This window comes from Stenella coeruleoalba (assembly GCF_951394435.1).
Source record: "Stenella coeruleoalba genome assembly, chromosome: 14".
NCBI lineage: Eukaryota > Metazoa > Chordata > Mammalia > Artiodactyla > Delphinidae > Stenella > Stenella coeruleoalba.
This window is the reverse complement of record NC_137160.1, coordinates 16,605,830-16,623,586: the sequence shown is the minus strand read 5'-3', so window position 1 is coordinate 16,623,586 and position 17,757 is coordinate 16,605,830. Positions and strand designations below refer to the sequence as shown.

General features: G+C 41.6%; 1 protein-coding gene across 7 annotated transcripts in view; it reads left to right on the top strand.

Moving 5' to 3' along the window:
• The window catches only part of NEDD4L (NEDD4 like E3 ubiquitin protein ligase), a 338,296-nt gene that overhangs the window by 165,561 nt on the left and 154,978 nt on the right, over positions 1-17,757 (top strand). The window contains exon 1 of one of the 7 annotated variants that reach the window (XM_079943346.1): positions 4,416-4,569. The exons of the other annotated variants lie outside the window; for them this stretch is intronic. Within the exon in view, the coding sequence (XP_079799472.1) occupies positions 4,553-4,569 (17 nt within the window). The 5' untranslated portion in view covers positions 4,416-4,552. Of the gene's footprint in view, positions 1-4,415; positions 4,570-17,757 lie in introns of those variants that run through there. 7 annotated transcript variants of the gene reach the window in all.

The window sequence follows — 17,757 nt, the reverse complement described above, 5'->3', positions numbered from 1 at the left end:
GAGGGGCTTCCCTGGTGGCGCAGTGGTTAAGAGTCCGCCTGCTGATGCAGGGGACACGGGTTCGTGCCCCGGTCCGGGAAGATCCCACATGCCGCAGAGCGGCTGGGCCCGTGAGCCATGGCCGCTGAGCCTGCGCTCCGCAACGGGAGAGGCCACAACAGTGAGAGGCCCGCGTACCGCAAAAAAAAAAAGATAAGGCCTTGGGGAGCACCAACATATAAACTTGTTTCTCCAGTCTGGACGTCCCAGTCTGAGCTCTTTATGTGAAATCCGTGCACTTTTCCACACCTGCGGTTCTCTACTGAATGAGCTGTATTCTAATCACCCTTAGAGCCTTGCTACACCCACCTGCAGTGTCGCCTGGGAGCTTGTTAGGAATGCAAATTCTCGGGGCTCACCTCACACCTCCTTCATCAGAATGCATTTAAACACAATCCTCAGGTGATTGCTATGCATGGCAAAGTGCTGGAAGCCCTGCTGTAGAACATCTTTCCCAATCACATAAAATGAGGGGGCTCGTTTCTTCTGTGTTCTCCATAGGAGGACCTAGTTGCCTTTTAAAATTTTCTCAAAATTACACACTGTCGAATATGTAGAGTGTAAATCTCATTAGCAGCTAATAAGCGGCCTCTGGCTAGAATGCAGCGCTTGCCCTCTCCATGCTGTTTCTCGCATTCTGATCGCTCTGTGTTCACTTATAAGGAGGCTCGCTGCAAACAGGCATGCTACCTGCATGCTCACTTGCTTGGGGTCATCGAACACACTTTCCCCCCCAATGACCCAGTGAAGAGAGATTGCATCTCACTTTTGTGGTGACACCGGCCACATCCCCAAGAAGCTTCTATTTGATGTAATTATGATCACTGTTGGATGGTACCTCCATCCATGTCAGCTGCACAGAAATTATATTCAATATCTTGTAATAATGTATAATGGAAGGGAGTCTGCAAAAGGATGTGTATATACCTATACATTATATATATAACTGCATCGCTTTGCTCTACACCTGAAACTAACACAGTATTGTAAGTCAACTATACTTCAATGAAAAATGTTGAGGTTAATTACAGTGAATGTTTTCTCAATAATGTGCCTTTATTAAGGGCTGTTTAAGAGTTTGTTTGGTGTGTGAAAATTCACATCTACGATGAAGTTTACACATCTTTATTTTGAAAGGAAACCTTTTCAGGCTTGGGGAAAAGATCAGCGACAGACGACAAAAGCGTGAAAAAAGACAGTGAGAACTTGTACAGTTGGAATAAAAGTTTATAGTGGTGCATAATGAGCTAGTGATACATTTTTTAAATTTATTTTTCATTAATTTTTATTGGAGTGTAGTTGCTTTACAATGTTGTGTTCCTACTGTTACAGCAAAGTGAATCAGCTGTATGTATACTTATATCCCCTCTCTTCTGGATTTCCTTCCCATTTAGGTCACCACAGAGCATTGAGTACAGTTCCTGGTGCTGTCCAGTTGATTCTCATTAGTTATCTATTTTATACATAGTATCAATAGTGTATATATGTCAATCCCAATCTCGCAATTCATCCCAGCCCCCTTTCCCCGTTGGTGTCCATATGTTTGTTCTCTACATCTGTATTGCTATTTCTGCTTTGCAAATAAAATCATCTGTACCATTTTTCTAGATTCCACACATATGCATTCTCATACGATATTTGCTTTTCTCTTTCTGACTTATTTCACTCTGTATGACAGTCTCTAGGTCCATCCACATCTCTGCAAGTGACCCAATTTCGTTCCTTTTTATGGCTGAGTAATATTCCACAGTATATGTGTATCACATCTTCTTTATCCATTCCTCTGTTGATGGACATTTAGGTTGCTTCCATGTCCTGGCTATTGTAAATAGTGCTGTAGTGAACGTTGGGGTGATGTGTCTTTTTCAAGTATGGTTTTCGCAGGGTATGTGCCCAGTAGTGGTATTGCTAGGTCATATGGTAGTTCTATTTTTAGTTTTTTAAAGAACCTCCATACTGTTCTCCATAGTGGTTGTATCAATTTACATTCCCACCAACAGTGCAAGAGGGTTCCCTTTTCTCCACACCCTCTCCATCATTTATTGTTTGTAGATTTTTTGATGATGGCCATTCTGACCCGTGTGAGGTGATACCTCATGGTAGTTTTGATTTGCATTTCTCTAATAATTAGTGATGTTGAGCATCCTTTCATGTGTTTGTTGGCAATCTGTATATCTTCTTTGGAGAAATGTCTATTTAGGTCTTCTGCCCATTTTTGGATTGGGTTGTTTGTTTTTGTTTTGATATTGAGCTGCATGAGCTGTTTGTATATTTTGGAGATTAATCCTTTGTCCGTTGCTTCATTTGCAAATATTTTCTCCCATTCTGAGGGTTGTCTTTTCAACTTGTTTATGATATCCTTTGCTGTGCAAGAGCTTTTAATTTTAATTAGGTCCCATTTATTTATTTTTGTTTTTATTTTCATTACTCTAGGAGGTGGGTCAAAAAAGATCTTACTGTGATTTATGTCAAAGAGTGTTCTTCCTGTGTTTTCCTCTAAGAGTTTTATACTGTCTAGCCTGAAATTTAGGTCTTTAATCCGTTTTGAGTTTATTTTTGTGTATGGTGATAGGGAGTGTTCTAATTTCATTCTTTCACATGTAGCTGTACAGTTTTCCCAGCACCACTTATTGAAGAGGCCGTCTTTTCTCCATTGTATATTTTTGCCTCCTTTGTCATAGATTAGGTGACTATAGGTGCATGGGTTTATCTCTGGGCTTTCTGCCCTATTCCATTTATCTATATTTCTGTTTTTGTGCCGGTACCATACTGCCTTGATTACTGTACCTTTGTAGTATAGTCTGAAGTCAGGGAGCCTGATTCCTCCAGCTCCATTTTTCTTTCTCAAGATTGCTTTGGCTATTTGGGGATTTTTGTATTTCCACACAAATTGTAAAATTTTTTGTTCTAGTTCTGTGAAAAATGCCATTGGTAATTTGATAGAGATTGCATTGAATCTGTAGATTGCTTTGGGTAGTATAGTCATTTTCACAATATTGATTCTTCCAATCCAAGAATATGGTATATCTCTTCATCTGTTTGGGTCATCTTTGGTTTCTTTCATCAGTATCTTATAGTTTTCTGCGTACAGGTCTTTTGCCTCCTTAGGTAGGTTTATTCCTAGGTGTTTTATTCTTCTTGTTGCAATGGTAAATGGGATTGTTTCCTCGATTTCTCTTTGTGATCTTTCGTGTATAGGAATGCAAGAGATTCCTGTGTATTGATTTTGTATCCCGTGACTTTACTAAATTCATTGCTTAGCTGTAGTTGTTTTCTGGTGGCGTCTTTAGAATTTTCTATGCATAGTATCATGTCATCTGCAAACAGTGACAGTTTTACTTCTTCTTTTCCAATTTGGATTCCTTTTATTTCTTTTTCTTCTCCAATGGCTGTGGCTAGGACTTCCAAAATTATGTTGAATAATAGTGGCGAGAGTGGACATCCTTGTCTTTTTCCTGATCTTAGAGGAAATGCTTTCAGTTTTTCACCATTGAGAATTATCTTTGCTGTGGGTTTGTCATATATGGCCTTTATTATGTTGATGTAGTTTCCCTCTATGCCCACTTTCTGGAGAGTTTTTATCATAAATGGGTGTTGAATTAATGATACATTTTAAAAGTATGAACTCCCTTTCCTGTTTATAAGTGGTTATCAACAGTATAATCAGGTAGCTGGAATTAACTGTTCTGTTATTTTCTCCCTTAGTCCTCAAACATTAATACTTTTTGTGTCCTTTAGATTTGAATATTTAAGTTTCTCACACAAGAGTGTGTGAATTCCATAAGTCATTTGTTAAAAAGTTTTTGCTTTTGTTAATCGTAAGTGACTTATAATGTTAGTTTGGGGTATTAGGTAATATTGCTGAAAATGAGGTTCGCTGTGAAGCTTTTTTTTTTTTCATTTTCTTATTTCTTTGCATTTACTTGAGCTCATAACTCAGAACAGTTTAGGAAATGACCCTGTGGCTCCCACCCTGTGGAAAAGTGAAGAAAATGAAGGAAGTGTAAGAAAATGAGATTTGCACAGAAAATACATTCTGTGTCTAGTTGATCAGTATCAGGTATGTGTTGAGAATTCCATGTTTTGGCAACTCAGACAAGACAAAGTTTCCAAATGCGTGACCCTGGGAAGAAGTTACCCTATCATATGATGAGTAGGAAGTCAAGCAACGGAGAGATACTTATTCAGGGCGTGTTCTCTGCACAGTTCTATGGAGAATGCAGACTTGCCCAAGAAGTAGACAGTGGCTATAAGTGACTTGCAGCTAGTTTAAGAGTGTAATATTAAGATTTACACACTTGAAAAAGGACAAACAATACAGAAAGGCACGTGAGTCAGCAGCAGAGGAGTGGCCTCAGTAGTCACGACTTAGGAACGCAGAGCACAAAGAGGCTGGTTATTATAGGGTGGTTTGTTCTGGGAAGATGAGGAGGAGGTGCTGGCTGCCTGGAGCCTGGAAGGATCGAGGATTTCCACAGGGGGAAGAGGAGAGAACAGAAGGGATCTCCGACAAATGAGTGTGCACCAGGGGTGAGTGGGCTGAAAACTTTGAAGGTGGTAGATAGGCATATTTGGGGAATCAAACGCATGTGGCTGTTACTGACAAGGAGGTTTAATTGGATTCTGCACTTATTGCCTAATAGAAATTCTGAAGCATAGGGCAAAAGTAAAACAAGAATCCTGTGTTGTGTTTAAGTGTGCCAGAGGTCTGACCTCCATAGTTATTATGGGAAAGGCACGTTTTATTCTACGTAAATTGTCTTAATCTGTCCCTTGTGTTCTTACCCCATGATTATTTAACACTTTCTCCTTTAGGGTCGCAGGGACAGGGAGAAACACATATATCCATAAAACAAAGTCATCTAGGGCTTCCCTGGTGGCGCAGTGATTGAGAGTCTGCCTGCCGATGCAGGGGACACGGGTTCGAGCCCAAGCGTCCGGAGCCTGTGCTCCGCAACGGGAGAGGCCACAACAGCGAGAGGCCCCGTGTACCGCAAGAAAAAAACAACAAAAAACAAAGTCATCTGGTAGCATAAACTGTAACACCCTTACAAGGTGGGGGTGGTGTGGGTAGGAAACACACCTTCTGTAATTCTAGAACCTACCCCAGGCTCCCGTTAGAAGTCCTTTGGTATCTAGTCTCATCCAACTTGGTAACTTAAGGGAGGATTTAAAAATATCTGAACGCAAGGAGAAATCTCCTGGGTGTATCCAACTTTGAAGATGTGGTGAGGGACTCTGCTCTTCACACTGGTGAGGAGGTCAATCAAGATTTTTAATGCTGATGAAGGCTTCATTTCTTCTGTACATTCCCTTTTTGACAACATATGGGTCCTGGAGATCCGAATGTGAGTACCTACCATGTATTTATCTGCCTAACTGGGAAAAAAATATGTGGTCCGTGACATTCATCTTCCTGCCATTGGGGTGGAGCTTTATCATAACCCAGCCCTCTTTCTATTGCTCATAGTTTTTTCTTCCTGCCATAATGCTGTGAAGCATAATTGATGGTGCCTCTCTTTTAAAATTCTATTCTAAAAACCCTCTGGTGATACAGTACAGAACTCGCCGTAATGGGAAGGTCAAGTGTCTAGTGGTTTGTTTGTGTGTTTAACAGTCTTGAAGATAAAACTTTAAATATTTGGCCAATTATTTAAGAGTTGAGGGGATGTTTTTGTTTCCCTGAGCAATTCTAGGATTTCACACGCAGTTTTTTGCGCTTTTGAGAGCAGTGTGAACGTGCTGGGCAGGGCGGCATCTATAGTAAACATATTTTAACTATTATTCTGCAACCTAATACGGGCCCATAATCCCATGCAGTTCGAAAATCCAAAAAGCCCTGGAAAGAAAACATTGTTGTAGGTTTGTAGGAAACGAACTCATTTGGTGGCAAAATCTGACCTCAGTGGACTTGGGAGTATTTCTGGTTTTATCTAAAACACTTAAGATAAGTATTTGTCCATGTTGGCTGTGGGTCCTGCCCCCAGGCCCCTACTGGGAATGTTATGCAGTAATTGGAATAGTTAGGACCATCTAAAATGAGAAAAAAATCAGAGTTCTGGAACACATTTGGCCGCAAGTGTTTCCGATAAAGGGTGGCTTGTTTCCTAAAGCTGCCATAGGAAATACCACAAACAGCGTGGCTTAAAGTGTAGAAATGAATTGTCTCACAGTTCTGGGGGCTACGGAGCTGAAATCCAGGTGTTGGTGGGGTCATGCTGTCCCCGGGCTCTAGGGGAAACTTCCTCTTCTCTTCTCTCTGGTGTTGGAGCAGTCCGTAGCATCCCTCCGGTCGCGTGGCAGTCTTCTCCCTGTGTCTTCATTCCTGTGCGCATGTCTGCGCAAATTTCCCCTCTTCTGAGAGCACAGTCATGTTGGATTGGAGTCCAACCTAATGAACTCATTTTCACTTGACTACCTCTGTAAAGACCCTTTTTTCTCATAAGGTCACATTCTGAGGCTCTGGAGCTTCGTATCGTTTGGAGGGGACACAGTGGAGCCCGTAACCCAGGGAATGGTTTCACAAGGAGCTGCTCCATTCTTGCTGCATTCAGACCAGTGCTGATTTCAAGACCCTTGCCTCCTGACTTTCCTGGTGCCCTGACAGCTGCTTCACTGAATGGCTGTCACTCGGGAGCTGTCTATTCAGACTTGAGAAGTTGCCACATCTCGTGTTAACCTCTTGTAGGGCAGGAATCCCTTCCCCTCAGAGAATCTTGCCCGTGAGAAGAAAGATTCTTGCATTGAAAACTGGACTGGGGGGCTTCCCTGGTGGCTCAGTGGTTGAGAGTCCGCCTGCCGATGCAGGGGATGGGGGTTCGTGCCCCGGTCCGGGAGGATCCCACATGCCGCAGAGCGGCTGGGCCCGTGAGCCATGGCCGCTGGGCCTGCGTGTCCGGAGCCTGTGCTCCGCAACGGGAGAGGCCACAACAGTGAGAGGCCCGTGTACTGCAGAAAAAAAAAAAAAAGAAAACTGGACTGGGTACCTTTGGCACTACCATCACTCCATCCCTGAGAAGTCTAGAAGGTTCCTACCTGCGTTAAAGGAAGGATTGTGCAGAAAGTCTTTAGGACAGTGCTTGGCACGTAGTAAACACTTAGGTAGAGAGGTCGCTATTGGTGTGCTCAGGAGCTGTCGACCTGTCTCCTGGGCTGTCCTTGGATCCCTCTTCTCTCCACCACTTGCCCTGTATACCCAGGAATATTGGTCCCATGAGGCTGCTCTCGGCATAGTTGCTGTTTACTTATCTGCACGGCAGCTCCTTCTTCGAGACCTTTGTTCCTGAGCGCCGAGCCCTGCAGGTCTCAGCAGTGTCCATCGCTGCTGTTGAGGGCCCCTGAGAACCTCCGAACCTGCGCCCGCCTTCAGTCCTCGCACCCAGAGCACGCAGTGACAGTAGACGTCGAACGCAGGCTGTGCTCTGGACACCCACGGCTCTTCCACAGTTAATTAAAAGCATCTTTTTCTCCCTGTTTAGTTAATAAAGGCTGAATTCCCTGAGTAGTTCTGTGCCTTAGAATTTGCCCTCTTTTCTAGTTCCACACAGCTCGGTGTTGATTCCACTTTGGCATCAAGGTCAGAGTTCCTCTGCTTGAGCAGCGTTGCTTCTTTTGCACCCTAAGAGCACAGGTGAGATGAGCAGAGGAATGGGCTTCAGTGTTAGAGTGATGACTTTGGAAGTCTGTTCCTGTACTTGGTGATTTCAGTGTGATAATATGTCTGCGTACCTGTTTTTTTAGGCTACCGACTTTATAAGTTGGGGGAGTGGAGGGAGCTAGTTTATTTTAAAAAAAAAAGAAAGAAAGAAAGAAAGAAATATAATTGAGCAGTTACAAAGGTATCTTCACAAGAAGTTTGAATTGGCTAGACTTCTCTAACTATGAGGGAAGTAGATGAGTGGGTATCAGTGCCCACCAGACTCATGTCAGGAAAGAGAGACGGGTGAGGTAATCACGTCTCAGAATTTGTCCCCTTGCCTTATTTCCTTCAGAACTGAGTTCCTGATAGGCTCTTATAATTACAGGGTACTTGCAACTGTCCTCTTATTACGAGACGGTGTTTTTAAAACATAGACAAGAACTGACTTGCCTTTACTCAGCTGCCCCACCGCACCGCATTGAACTAATAAACGAAGTGGTGCTGATTGTAAATTGTAAATACAGGTAGGCCATGTAAGTTGCCCTTTCTATGACCCCAGTAAATGTGGGCAGTGTCAAGCGGTCAGAGAAAGCCCACCCAGAGAGGCAGAGTCTTGGGCATCCAGCAGGTACTAGCTGTCTGTACCCTTCTCCCATCCTCTCAGGAGTGATGGCCTGGGTAGTGGAGACAAGTACTGAGTTGAATGAGCTCATTCTCCTGGATCCTGGAGAAAGAAAGAGGAAAAGACAGAGTCTCAGTGGTTCCCAAAGCGGGGTGCTCAAATGAGCAAATTGTTAGAAATGCAGATTATCAGGTTCTACCTCGGATCTGAATCAAAAACTCTGGGGGTGGGCCCAGCAATCTGTGTTTTAACCAGCCCTCCAGGTGATTCTGATGCCTGCCACAGCGAGAGAACCTCTGCACGGGAATTCCTTACGTCTGCAGGCCTTCTGCTGGCAGTCCAGCCACCGTGGTGATGCCGTGTGCTGGAATCCACACGTCTGCACTGCAGCAGAATCCTTGTCTTAGTGCACGTACAACGGGGAGGGTGTATGGAGGTATTCTGAGTTGTTCTAGTTAATCATTACTGTGAGCAAACACCATCAGAGTGTAGGTCCTGCCAAGTGAATGTAAGAATGAAACCCTCAACAGGTACTTGGAAAAAGGTGAGCAGTAGCCTGTTTTAAGAAGGGGGAGGGGCACTGATGGGGAATATTCGAATGTTTCCATGATATAGATTTGTGGTTACCAAGGAGCGGGGAAGGATTGGGAGTTGGGGATTCACAGACACAAACTATATATGTATGTGTAACTGAATCACTTTGCTGTACACCAGAAACTAACAGAACATGGTGAATCAACTGTACTTCAATGGAAAAAAAAGTTCCGATGATAAATCTATTCAACCTCATAATTTGTCGTAGGATTCGTAGTCTCAGTGACACAAGACTTCTGATGTGGTGACTTTGCCTGTGCCCCACGTAGATTGCCTTCTCTGGCCTGGATAGTTAATAGCTTGAGCGCGTGTCCTTTCTCTTTCTGCTAGAGGATAGAGTACATATTGCGTAAGCAGTAGAACTGGACTCTGTGGTTTTCAAAGAACGTCTTTAGGGAAGATTTAGCATTTAGGTCCCACAGTCATTTCAGATCCATGGGACTCCTAAGATTCAAACCCGTTGTCAGCCAGCCCAGGATTCTTTTGCCAGGGTGGGGCCTGGAGGAAAATATTGGCAGAGGGTGTGGCTCTCCTTTCTGATGGTGATATGGGAGAGCCATGCACAGTGAACTCTTCCTTGATAGCTATTTCTGCATCTGTTATTAACACATTTGCCCCATCTGTAGAGCTCCTGCCTGACCTACCTCTTGGAATTCCTGTCCGTTTTACTTCTGTAGCGTTGTAGAAGTTTATTACCCTTTGTGCTAGACAATTTGCATAAATATTTTCCAGCTGATAACCCTTCTCTAGGCAGGAATTACGATAGGTCTGTGGAGCATTTGGTAAATGAATATACAAGTATATTAGGCATAACTTGGTCTTTGTTTGAAAACTTACAGCTTTGAGGTTATATTAATTATTCCAGTTAAATAGTTAAGATCAGTAAAAGCTGATAATGAAATAAGAATTTAGTTGTGTGGTAAGTTTGAAAGTGTACATATATTATACTGATTCTGTATTGTCCTGTGGATATATTTCCCATTGGACAGTCTTCTGGGACCTTTTCTTAATGAATTAAATGCACACAGGTAAATTTATTGACAAAGACCAAATGCTCTTTTAACTAACAATAGTAGGACTTGTGTGTTTGTGTGTATGTATGTGCGTGTATTTAAAAACACTTGTTTTACAGATAAAATCTCTGTTCGTGAAACGATGTCTGTGGGGCTGTGGTGGGAGGTAATGCGGAAATGATTCATTATACAGATTTTTGTTTAGTCAGAGCTTTTAAGGACTATTTAAAGTTTATATAACGTGAACTTGAGCTCTACATAGTCTTGGTGTGAGTACCTGTGTATACTCCTGCGGTTTTAGTTATCCTGAGTCCTTAAAGTAGATATCCTTTGGGTTCGGACCCTACTACTTTATGCTGGACTCGTCCTCGGAAGGTAACAAACATGACTACTCGAGTAAAGGTTGAAGAAAGTGAGTAAAAGTACCTCTGAAGGACTTCCCTGGTGGTCCAGTGGTAAAGAATCCGCCTTACGATTCAGGGGACACGGGTTCGATCCCTGGTCAGGGAACTAAGATCCCACATGCCGCGGGGCAAGTGTGCGCCACAACTACTGCGCTCACACACCTCAACTGGAGAGCCTGTGTACAGCAAACTACAGAGCCCATGCGCGCTGGAGCCTTTGCACCACAACTGGAGAGAAGCCCGCTCAGCGCAACAAAGATCCCATGTACCGCAACTAAAGATCCCGCATGCCTCAACGAAAATCCCGTGTGCCACACCTAAGACCTGATGCAGCCAAAATAAAAATAAAGAACTAATAAATAAATCTTTAAAAAAATAAAATAAATAAAAGTACCTCTGAACTATCCTACAGCAACTTGAAATGAATGATGTATGTAATTATAGTATTTGCTATAATGGTCTCATTTGGCTGAAGATTTCCATAATGTCCATAATGTTTATTGCATATTAAGAGACAGGACTACTATACTACATGAGGAATCATGCAAAGTAGTTTTAACTTTCTTGTACCATTTCTGATCTGAGAAATCCACATTTAAAGCATCTCATCATGGGTTACTTTTGGGTACTCCACCTACATTAGGCAGCAAAACCCTCTAAGCTTTGTAAACACTCTCAGGTTGTTGAATAACACCTGTCTGTGTGCATGTGGTTTGAGTGTGTGCACGTGCTGTGATGTGTTTCTGAACTATATTTTCAGAAGATACGCTTTCGTGCAGTCTTGTCTAATCAATTTGGAAAATTGGTAATTTCTCTTAGAAGTGCATGATTTGAATTGCTGAGTGGTGACATGGTAATTAAACATCACTTCACTGGCAGGGGTCCCACAAATAGACACTATTCCAGTGGTGATGAAGCATATTCACCAACAGGATCCTTAACAGGGATACTAAGAAAGGGCATTCCTTTTTACTCCACTGAGTGTGTTTATATACCTTTCTTTAAAGGCTCTTTGAGATGTCTTGACCTTGTTACTTGAAAAGGAAGGTGGTGGTTCAAATAGAAACGGACGGTAAATTTGTAACGTTTACCCCACTGTACTTTATCAGCACAAGTCTGGTATGTTTAACTTGAATTTTCTGGTTGTTGCCATTTGTTTGGGACCATTTCCAGTGAGACTTCCCTGGTGGGGAGGGGCAGAGAGGCTGGCCATAGGGACTGCCTATGTCACCTTGCGGTCTCAGTGTTCCATCCTAAATAGTGACCATCTCTATCATTTGGAATATAGAGAGAAATGAAAGGAAGAAAAAAATCACTCATGGTCTCATAAATGTGGTAATAAACACTAGTTTATAGTTTGGTATATTTATAATGCAGTAGGTGTATATGCTTTTACAGTTTAATTCTAATTGCTAATGTAGTTTAATTAAAAGTTTTGAACTTTCTTTGTCAACAAAGTGTAGGCAACTACATCAAGTTCCTCATCAATACCATCTTAATGGCTCCATAGCATTTCACGTGCACGTATGTACTAGGATATTATCTTTTCTTTATCCATGAAATGGGGATTACTAACATCCTGCTTACCAGGGTTATTCTGAAGATCAGAGATGGTGTATACATAAGGCACCACGCACAATGCTGTGCACTCAGAAAGTGCTTAATAAATGATACTGGACGTTATTATTTCTGTTCATAAGATGGTCCCTGCATTTCAGATCATCTCATAAACATAAAAATTTATGACTTTTTTGAGCTCTTAATATATGTATGTAGCCAACTTTCATAAAGGCGACATCTGCATATTATATGCGTTCACTCTTGTCTGACTTTGGTTTCTCTGGAGCAGGGGTAGCCAGCCTCTTTGAGGGCAGCATCTGTTTACCTCTATCTCCCTGCCCGCCACTTTTTTGACCTCCCCCCTTGGTGTCCACCACAGCCCTTTGCACATGGTGGACACTCTATTTGAGGAATTAATTACCGAACAGTTTCTGATAAGGGAGCAGTTTTTGGTTTCCCTGTTTCCTTATGGTTTTGTGAGTTGCTATCTCTCTTTTTTTTTTTAATTTTTTTTTTTTTTTTCAGGCCGCGCTGGGCGGCATGTGGGATCTTAGTTCCCTGACCAGGGATTGAACCCGTGCCCCCTGCATTGGGAGCATGGAGTCTTAACCACTGGACCGCTGGGCAAGTCCCTCTATTAAACTATGACTAGCATAAAAGAAAAGTGGTTTCTTAATCTCTGATGATTGCATGTATACGGGAAAAACACGTGATAGAAAATGCTGGCGACAAAGGCGTGTCACAGCTGTCACTTCCTTTGACAGCTGTGTGAACGTTTTAGTAATTTGTAGGTGGACCTTTGCCTATTAGTGACTAAATGATATTTATCCTAGCAGAAGATAAGAAAACATTGGTTTTAATTCGAATTGTTTTAAAAACAAACTCTTCTGGCTTAAATATTTTCATGGGCTACTGCATATCTACATAGATATAAACAGAACTGTGTATTTATGTGTCAGAGATAAACAGATGCACATGCAGTGTTCCCACCTCCCGACTCCAAAGGGTCTCTAGGACCCAGGGTTGGGACCCCTGAGTGACTGGTTGCGGATGGCAGAGGACAAGGAGAGAGTTGGTCCTGACTAGCCATTTCAAGACTTGGGTAACTGCAGAGGTGCTGGGATAGGGGCATACCACAAGCTGCTCCAAACAGCCAAGTCATTCCTGAAATATCCAAAAGTATGTTTTCAGCAGCTTCACAGAACGCGCCGAAGCTGTAAAGTCGTTGGGGTTTTTTAGAGGATGTATAGTTGATGTACAATGTTGTGTCAGTTTCTGGTGTACAGCAGAGTGATTCAGTTATATATACATTCTTTCCCATATTCTTTTCCATTATGAGTTATCACAGGATATTCAACATAGTTCCCTGTGCTGTACAGTAGGGCCTTGTTGTTTGTCCATTCTATATAGAATAGTTGGCATCTGCTAATTGCAGACTCCTAATTTGTCCCTCCCCCACCCCCTTTCCTTTTTGGTAGCCGTAAGTTTGCTTTCTGCGCCTGTTTCTGGTTTGTAAATAAGTTCATGTGTGCCATATTTTAGATTCCACATATAAGTGATATCATGTGGTATTTGTCTTTCTCTGACTTACTTCACTTAGTATGATAACCTCTGGGTGCATCCGTGTTGCTGCAGACGGCATTATTTCACTCTTTATGGTGAGTAATATTCCATTGTATATATGTACTACATCTTCTTTGTCCAGTCATCTGTTGATGGACATTTAGGTTGTTTCCATGTCTTGGCTATTGTAAATAGTGCCGCTATGAACATTGGGGTGCATGTATCTTTTCGAATTACAGTTTTCTCCGGATATATGCCCAGGAGTGGGATTGCAGGATCATACACAAACTCTGTTTGTAGTTTTTTAAGGAACCTCCATACTGTTTTCCATGGTGGCTGTACCAATTTACATTCCCACCAACAGTGTAGGAGGGTTCCCTTTTCTCTACACCCTCTTCAGCATTTGTTATTTGTAGACTTTTTAATGATGGCCATTCTGACTGGTGTGAGGTGATACCTCATTGTAGTTTTGATTTGCATTTCTCTGATTAGCAGTGTTGAGGAGCTTTTCATGTGCCTATTGGTCATTTGTGTGTCTTCTTTGGAGAAGTGTCTATTTAGGCCTTCTCATTTTTTGATTGGGTTGTTTGGTTTTTTATTATTGAATTGTACGACCTGTTTGTATATTTTGGAAATTAAGCCCTTGTCGGTCTCATCATTTGCAAATATTTTCTCCCAGTCCCTAGACTGTCTTTTTGTTTATGGTTTCCTTTGCTGTGCAAAAGCTTGTAAGTTTGATTAGGTCCCATTTGTTTATTTATTTATTTTTATTTCTGTTGCCTTGGGAGACCGACCTAAGAAAACATTGCTACAATTTATGCCAGAGAATGTTTTGCCTATGTTCTCTTCTAGGAGTTTTATGGTGTCATGTCTTATATTTAAGTCTTCCAGCCATTTTGAGTTTATTTTTGTGTATGGTGTGAGGGTGTGTTCTAACTTCATTGATTTGCATGCGGCTGTCCAGCTTTCCCAATACTACTTGCTGAAGAGACTGTCTTTTCCCCATTGTATATTCTTTCCTCCTTTGACAAAGATTAATTTACCGTAGGTGCGTGGGTTTATTTCTGGGCTCTCTACTCTGTTCCACTGATCCACATGTCTGTTTTTGTGCCAGTACCACGCTGTTTTGATTACTGGAGCTTTGAAGTCTGGGAGGGTTATGCCTCCACCTAAGCTATAAAGTTTTAATGCCTCTTTACCTACCTTGGACAAAGGTAAAAATGCATCTGTCTGTAGTAGACCCATTGCTTTCTTGCATTTGTTGCAAGTTCATACATATTTAAGAGCAACTCATTGTCAGTGTTGGTGACAAGTGATGTATTTCAAAGTGTAATTCATGCCTTTCAGTAAATGTCAAGGGCTAGAATATATGTGCATATTTCTTTCAAATATCTTCCGTAGTCACCCATTTAAGGCAATTTTCTGGGTAGAAAAAACATCTGAAGCTCTTTTGTGTTTGTTATTAAGGTTTTAGGCTAGCCATGAAATTACAGGGTTCCATGGCTCACTGAAGAGTATGTTATAGTTGTAGCGTATGTGTAACTATTGTTATTTTCATAATTTTTGTACTTATAAAAGTAGTACTTGCTCACAGTAGAAAAGTTAGAAAAAAAATAAAAACCACAAAGAAGAAAATAAACATAATTCATAAAGTTGTAATCTAGAGAGAACAACTATTAACTTTAGCTGTGTGTCAGTTGCTTTGGTGCGTATATATATATATATGTTACATATATATATGTTTTTTATATATATATGTTATATATATATATATATGCTTAGTGTGGAAAATGTAACCATGAAAGCATGACAGATTTTAAGTGCTACCCACGTAAATAAACTAAGCATTATTGACTAACAACAACAAAAAAATGTGACTATATAGAATTAGTCACATTTTTAGATCATGCTTATTCCTTAATGTTATACTATGAATATTTTCTCCCAATTAATAATATTCTTGGAAAAGATGCTTTAATGGTTTATAATATTCTAGCGCCTGATTATACCATAAGTTAATCACTTCTCTCTTGGATTGGAAAGTTGCTTCCAGTATTTTCTTATATATGATGCTGTAATGAGTATCTTTTGCAGATAAATATTGGCCTGCATCTCTGATTATTTCTTGGGGATTAATCCTTACAAATAGATTTGTTGAATCAAAGGCATCAATTCTTTGAATGTTTTGATACCTCCTGCCATACTGCTTTCCAGAAACACTTGTGATAATTTCTTTGCAGTAGCAGAGTATTAAAATGTCTGCCTCTCTTTAGAAAGTGTTAGCTATTTTTGCATCTGGGACCACCTGTTAGATGAGAACTTCAGTTTTGATGTTATCACATATATTCCTGTGTTTTATTCTCTCACACTTTCTAGGTAATTTTTTCCTTATTGCTTTGTAAGTGTTTTGCATTATTTCTTTATTACAGATACCAGTAATTTATGTAACACTAACTATGATAGTAATAGTGGAAAGGTATGAGGGAAACCTTCAACAAAACAGGTTTTCCAATGAAATTTTCTCTGGGTTGGCTAAGGTTTAGTGTGTCATACATGGGGTAGTGAAAATAAATTTGCCCTATAGTGTTGTGTAATATGCTACATTAGACCTCTTCTTTTTGCTCACAGGGAACAAAGACACAATCCTTTCACAGACTGTCCCAGCAGCATGTTAAGCAACTTCATTTTATGGGAAAGAATGATTGCTTCCTTCAGGTGATGGTGGAGTACTCCCTCAGGAGGCATGGTTGAAAAAGGAAGCCTGTTCTCACTGTTCTCATAACATCCAAGTCTCTTGGAAAGACAGGTTTACAGCTGGTAGACGAGGCAGTGGCATTCCAGCCTGGCCACAGTCTGAACGTAATCCCCCTTGAACGCTTTACCTGTGGAGGCAACTCTGCCCTCCGCCTGCCTCTCCGCCTCCCCCTTCACTGCCCTGCCTCCTTGAACATAGTACATCAATCTCATCAAAGACTAGTCTGATGAAAATGAGTAATCAGTGCGAAAGGACTAGTCTCTCCAAGTTGTTGTTTGTCATGGAACACCTGGGTGACTCCGATGGAGGGGGTCACCCCATTAATGACACATCAGGACTAACTGCCCTTGTTCAGTGTGTCCCGGGAGGTTGAGCAACAGGGAAGCCCAGAAAATCTTATTTCCACCTCTCCCCGAGAAATGACCTTGTCTGTACTGTTTTCGCTTAATGGTGACAAAGGTAGAATGAGACCCATCTCTGAATTCTTGAAGCCTGGTTAAGATCAACGCAGTCCCGTGGTTCTGCAGTCTTTCTCTTAGCAGTGTTGTGTGCCAGGGTACTCTGCACAGTGTGTCACAATCATCGCTTTGCTTCTGTGCCCCATTCAAATGGGGCTAGGACAGTGTCTTTTATTTCTGATGCCTGTGTCCTTGCCTGGAATATAGCAGGTACTCAGTTAATACTAGCATGTTATTTGAATCCTAATATCAGTTTGTCTCCTTATAAAGGCCGAAAAGAAAGACTGTAGTACCCAAATAGCTTCACTATGCAGAGAAAACAAAAGGTTTGGAAAACAGCATTTCTCTTCTAATCCACAAAGCGTTGAGTTTCCTAGAGAGCAATGTTAATGAGTTGCACTGAACACCAGCACTAGGACAGTAACTGGTTGCCAAGAGTGAATCCTGTTGAGTTTTGTTGTAAATAATACTACCAGTTTGATCATCTCCACCCAGATCCCCATGGGGCTTCCACGCAGCATGAATAATGAGGGAGCATGGGATACTTAGTGTGCTGTGAGGCAGCATGGGATACCTAGTGTGCTGTGGTTGGCCGGCACCCAATTTATACTGTAAGGTAATCAGTGTCAGATTAGATCAGCAATCCCAGCAGAAGTTAGGGGGCTTGGAAGGAGCAACAGAGAACCTCGAAAGTCTCGAAAGAGAGGAAAAAACAGAATCAGTTACAACAGCTGTCATTCTCATGCTGTGAGAATTTATTATTAATACATAATATTCTCTGGTCCTTACAGTGATGCTCTGAGTTAGGAATTATCGTTCCCGTTTCATTCATGAACCACCTGAAGTTAAGAGTGGTTAAGTTAAGGGTGGTTAAGTGACTGTCTGAAGGTCACTTAGAGAGTTGGTGAAGTTGAGATTTGAGACTCCAGTGGAGATGGTCAGGGGCACCAAATGAAGAAGTACCAGCCGAGGAGATAGGTGGTCTTCTCGCCTACTGCCCTCCATGGCCCTCCTGGCTTTTTTAAAATTATAAAAGTATTATGTGTTACTGGTTAATAACAGCAACAAAAGTCTTCAGTGTACAGGGAGTAACATGAAAACCGGAACCTC